The 4,370-nt window shown below is 45.8% G+C and overlaps 1 protein-coding gene across 1 annotated transcript in view; it reads right to left on the bottom strand.

Moving 5' to 3' along the window:
- Window positions 1-2,937, bottom strand: part of txnl1 (thioredoxin-like 1) — a 6,240-nt gene extending 3,303 nt beyond the window's left edge. Inside the window, exons 1-5 of the mRNA XM_017432917.3 lie at window positions 2,662-2,937; window positions 2,215-2,311; window positions 1,688-1,861; window positions 276-398; window positions 69-138 (exon numbers count right to left, since the gene is read on the bottom strand). Of these exons, the coding sequence (XP_017288406.1) occupies window positions 69-138; window positions 276-398; window positions 1,688-1,861; window positions 2,215-2,311; window positions 2,662-2,759 (562 nt within the window). The 5' untranslated portion in view covers window positions 2,760-2,937. The remainder of the gene's footprint in view (window positions 1-68; window positions 139-275; window positions 399-1,687; window positions 1,862-2,214; window positions 2,312-2,661) is intronic.
- Window positions 2,938-4,370: the final 1,433 nt, after the last annotated feature.

The raw sequence follows: 4,370 nt of genomic DNA on the forward strand, positions 1-4,370 counted from the left end.
AGCTAGCGTTCTGCTCCTGTTAGCTAGCGTTCTGCTCCTTCATCCTTCATCTGCAGAATCCAACCCACCTAAATCGGCGCAGAGCAGCTTCATGGAGAACAGCTTCACCGGCTGATTGAAGGCCATCGTTATCAACAGCTGGAAGACAGAAGCAGAAAACAGCCGAAGCTTTCTTTACCACGGAGGAGTCAAAGTCCAACGGGCGCAGGTAACGGCCCCCGCGCTCCGTCCACATTTGAGACGGGCGAGCCCGTTCCCTCGGCTCATGCTGGTACCTGGTCGTCGCAGTCGGACTCCAGGTAGGAGGAGTCTTTGATCAAACAGCTGTCAAAGCCGCAGTCGTCGCTCTCGTTCAGACACTCGCAGCCGGCTTTGTTGACGAAGGGCATGAGGTCCATCTGGAGGACAGAGGAGACACACTTACACCGAGTTCAAAGGTGTCTTTAGGCCTGACTCAGGTGAGAAACATCCCTCTCTGAAGCTCGGTTAGACGATCCTGGACGCCTCCTTTGATTTTAAACTGCTGGGCTTTTTTCTCAGCTGCTTTCTAACATTTCACCTCCAGCAGGTTTGTCATCTTCGTCTGGACTGCAGACAACAACCCTTCTACCCTCATTACAGCGTTTACTCTTCATACCATCAGTTTGGAGTGAAAACAGGTCGGTGGTTCTGGCTGCATCAGAGGTCGGGACTTAAAATCAGCGGAGCATTACAAACAAAATGGCTCCTTCCGCACTCAAAGCCAGGGGGGTTTCTGCATGTTTGCAACGGGACTAAAAAACAAAGAAGAAGAAAGCGGATCGGACAGTTCGGACATTTGATCCACGAGCGTCCGTCGCCACAGAATCTTCCGTCCCTGTTTTACGCCGCGGCGTCGAGCAAAACGTTTCGTTTCTCTCAGGTCTGAGAGATCCTCTGCGAGGTTACGGACGCATCCCAAATCGTTGGATAATCACATCGCAGCTCTCCGATTTGTCGTTATTGCGCCTAAAAATTCCCAACCTGAACTCCGAGGGACCAACAGTCAAGCTGCCGTCGTCCTCCAGGAGAAGTCGAGCGACGAAAATGGCGGCATTTTTGTTCTCACAGCTTTGTCCGCGGCTTCTTGACCCGAGGCCGCTTCAAACTGTTTCTCACAGCTCCAAGTGTCGTGTCATTGGTCAGGAGATGTTGTGGGCGTGGTTATGAGCTTTAATGGAGTCATTTTGCTTCTGCTGAGAAGCAGCTGGAGGTCGTCTTTCCGGCTGTTAGAAACCTCTGAGCTTAAAAAGACCGCAGAGACGCAGGCGCCTCTTCGTGGAGGAAGTGCGCCTCGGCCAGGCGGCGTCGGGACACGCCCCCTTATTTCGCTCGTTATCGTTCGCTGCCAAGCGGCGTGTTCTGTCTCAGTCGGTTTAATAAACACGTCTGGTCGCGGCGAGGGAAGCGAACATCTGTAGGAGGACAGGAGGAGGGAGGAGCCTCCTGGGAGTTCTTATCCAAGCGTTTCGTGGACGATGGAAGGTGTGTCGCGACCACGTGACCGCGAACCGACTTCAAGTCAGCGTTTGAAGCTGATCGTTCCTTCTGCTGCCTCAGCTTCAGTTTTTATGGTTCCATCTTTAATAAAAAACTAACCGTAACCCTAATTATCTGACAGATTACCAACTCTGGACCCAGCCAGGGGGAAAAGACTCCGTCCACTCACATATCCCTTTGGAATGTCCGAGTCCTCGTTGTTTCCCGGGTCGTTCTCCGTGTGCTGTTTGATCTTCTCCTCCAGACCCGCGGCGTCCGCCCCCTGGTACTGATCCACCCGAACCCGGTTCCTGAAGAACAGGAACGTGGGCGTGGCCGAGATGTTGTTGGCCGCCGCCGTTCCCTAAAGAAGATGGGGGGGAAAAAACAGAATTTTTAAAAAAAACAAACAGTTCTTTAAATGTAGAGCAAATTAACCTGCAAAGCCAGAACAAGAAGTAAAGATTTACAATTTCCTGATTTTTTCCTTCTTCTTGTCTCTGTTCGACATGTTTATCCTCTTTGCATTAATAGTAAAAATTAGTAAAAACAACCATTAAAAAGCCTCAAAACTGGAGGAAGCAAACAGGACACCGGTAGATACAAAAATGACCTTCAACGGTTACGATTGGTTGCTTTTTTCTGATTTTTCCTACAGATGCATCCTGACTCTTCGGTCTGAAAGCCACGATGAGGTGCGTCAGAGGTCATCCTTACCTGGCAGACGTGAACATCGACTTCCAGGAAGACGGCCTGTGGATATTTGTTGCTCAACATGTTGAAAGCTGGAGCTATTCTGACGCAGGGTCTGCACCTGTGGAGGCAGGAGAGTTTGCCAATAAACTGATAGTGTTTTATGCTAACGTGCTATATTCAAAAGCACATAAATATGAGCAGCTGTGGTACCTGGTTTCACAATTATAAAGCTACATTTAAATAACCAACATCCCATAACACTTTTACTACACCCTGTAATACTGCCATGTCATTGTAAGCTGCACAGCTAGTTAGCTACATGCTAACGTTAGCATGCTCCTAAAAAGAAAGGCGATCCCTCCGTGCTGATGACGTCATTCTTCACCTTTTTCCAGCTTTCTTTAAAATTAACTGAATCACCTGCTTCCATATTTACTGATAGGGCCGCCCGGTGTGTGCTCAGCTTACCCGGCCATGGTGAACTTCACCACGGCTAGTTTCGAGCCGGCGGCCGCTAACTCCGGCTGGAAGTCCGGGTCGCTCCCGATCACTTTAACACCAACCATGGTGCAGTTAGCGGCTCGGGTCCGAGCTTGTTGCTCCGGGCGGTGGTCTGAGCGGGAAAACGAGCGGAAACTGACAAATAACGGGCGTCGTGTTTTGTTTTTAGCTCTCTGTCGGTAAGTTAGCTGTCTGAAGCGCACTCCGAGTCCACTGAGCTCTGTCAGAATTGGAGACTCCTGATTGGTCGATACGTGACAGGAAAGGCGGGGTTTCTACTTCTACTTCCGCCCTGACATTTTTTAACACCGCCCCCTGCTGGCGACAAACGGAAGTCCTGAGGTCACCATGGCAACGAGAATCCGCGCGAAGAAAGTCAGGTTTAAAGCTTTTTAAAGGTTATTCTTTGATTTTGGCTGCTTTTCAAATTTACAAGTTTTTTTAATAGTATATTATCAATATTTCTGCAAACTTTGTGCTATTTTAGCCGTTCATATATAAAAACGTTCAGCTCATTCAGAAGACTTTTCAAAATATTTAACTTTTTAAAATATTTTCCTCATTAATATACATTGAGATCTCCTCAATTCTTACAAAATGTTCTTTGCTTCAGCATACTTGCCCTATTGTTCGTATATAGCTTGTCTTTTGTTTGTTTTAGCTACCATTCTGTTATTTTTAACTTTTAGCAAGCCTTTTGATACTATTAGCTTTCAGCTAGGTACTTTTAGCTTCTAGCTATCCTTTTGATTTGTCATATTTTTGTTACTTTAGGTGCTATATTTAGCTAGAGTTTAAATACTTTTAGCTAGCCTTTTGCTAATTTTAGCTTTAAGCTAGCCTTAAACTACTTTAAGTTGCTGTTTTGTAACTTTTATCAAACTTTTGGCTGCTTTTTGTTACTTTGAGCTTTTAACTACCTTTTGATATTAGCTTTTATCTAGCATATAGCTACTTTCAGCTTTGAGCTAGTCTTTTGATTCTTTTGTCATATTTTCTGTTACTCCCAGCCTTGTGATAGTTTTAGCTGTAGAGTTGTAGTACTTTTAGCTAGCTTTTTGCTGCTTTTAGCTAGCCTTTAGCTACATTTAGCTTTTACTTAGTTTTTTGCTACTTTTACCTTATAGCTACCAATTTGTTCATTTTAGCTTTTAGCTAGCTTTAAACTAATTTAAGTAGCCGTTCTGTAACTTTTAGCTAGTATTTTGCTACTTTTAGCTTCCATTCTGTTACTTTTGACAAGCCTTTTGACACTATTAGCTCATAGCTAGCATATAGCTTCTTTCAGCTCCTAGCTAGTCTTTTGATTCTTTTGGCATACTTTTTGTTACTTCCAGCCTTGTGATAGTTTTAGCTGTAGAGTTACTTCTAGCTAACTTTCTGCTGCTTTTAGCTAGCCTTTAGCTACTTTTAGCTAGCATCATGCCATGATGAGTGAAAAGCTAATGACTGCAGCTGTAAAATAAATTAATTTTTTTAAGTGACCTATATCTATATTTAAAAAAAGCAGAAACAGTTCGCCGAGCCCTCAGGTAGCTCCGCCCACAACCCCTCACCTGCTCCAATTAAGGATCCAATTCCACTCCTTTACCTGCGCGTGACGTGAGCAGGACGCGTGCGCGCTGGCTTCCCCAGGTGAGGCCTCCACCTGAGCTGTTTGGCGGGGCCGGCTCGTG

This window comes from Kryptolebias marmoratus, linkage group LG14 (assembly GCF_001649575.2).
Source record: "Kryptolebias marmoratus isolate JLee-2015 linkage group LG14, ASM164957v2, whole genome shotgun sequence".
Taxonomy (NCBI): domain Eukaryota; kingdom Metazoa; phylum Chordata; class Actinopteri; order Cyprinodontiformes; family Rivulidae; genus Kryptolebias; species Kryptolebias marmoratus.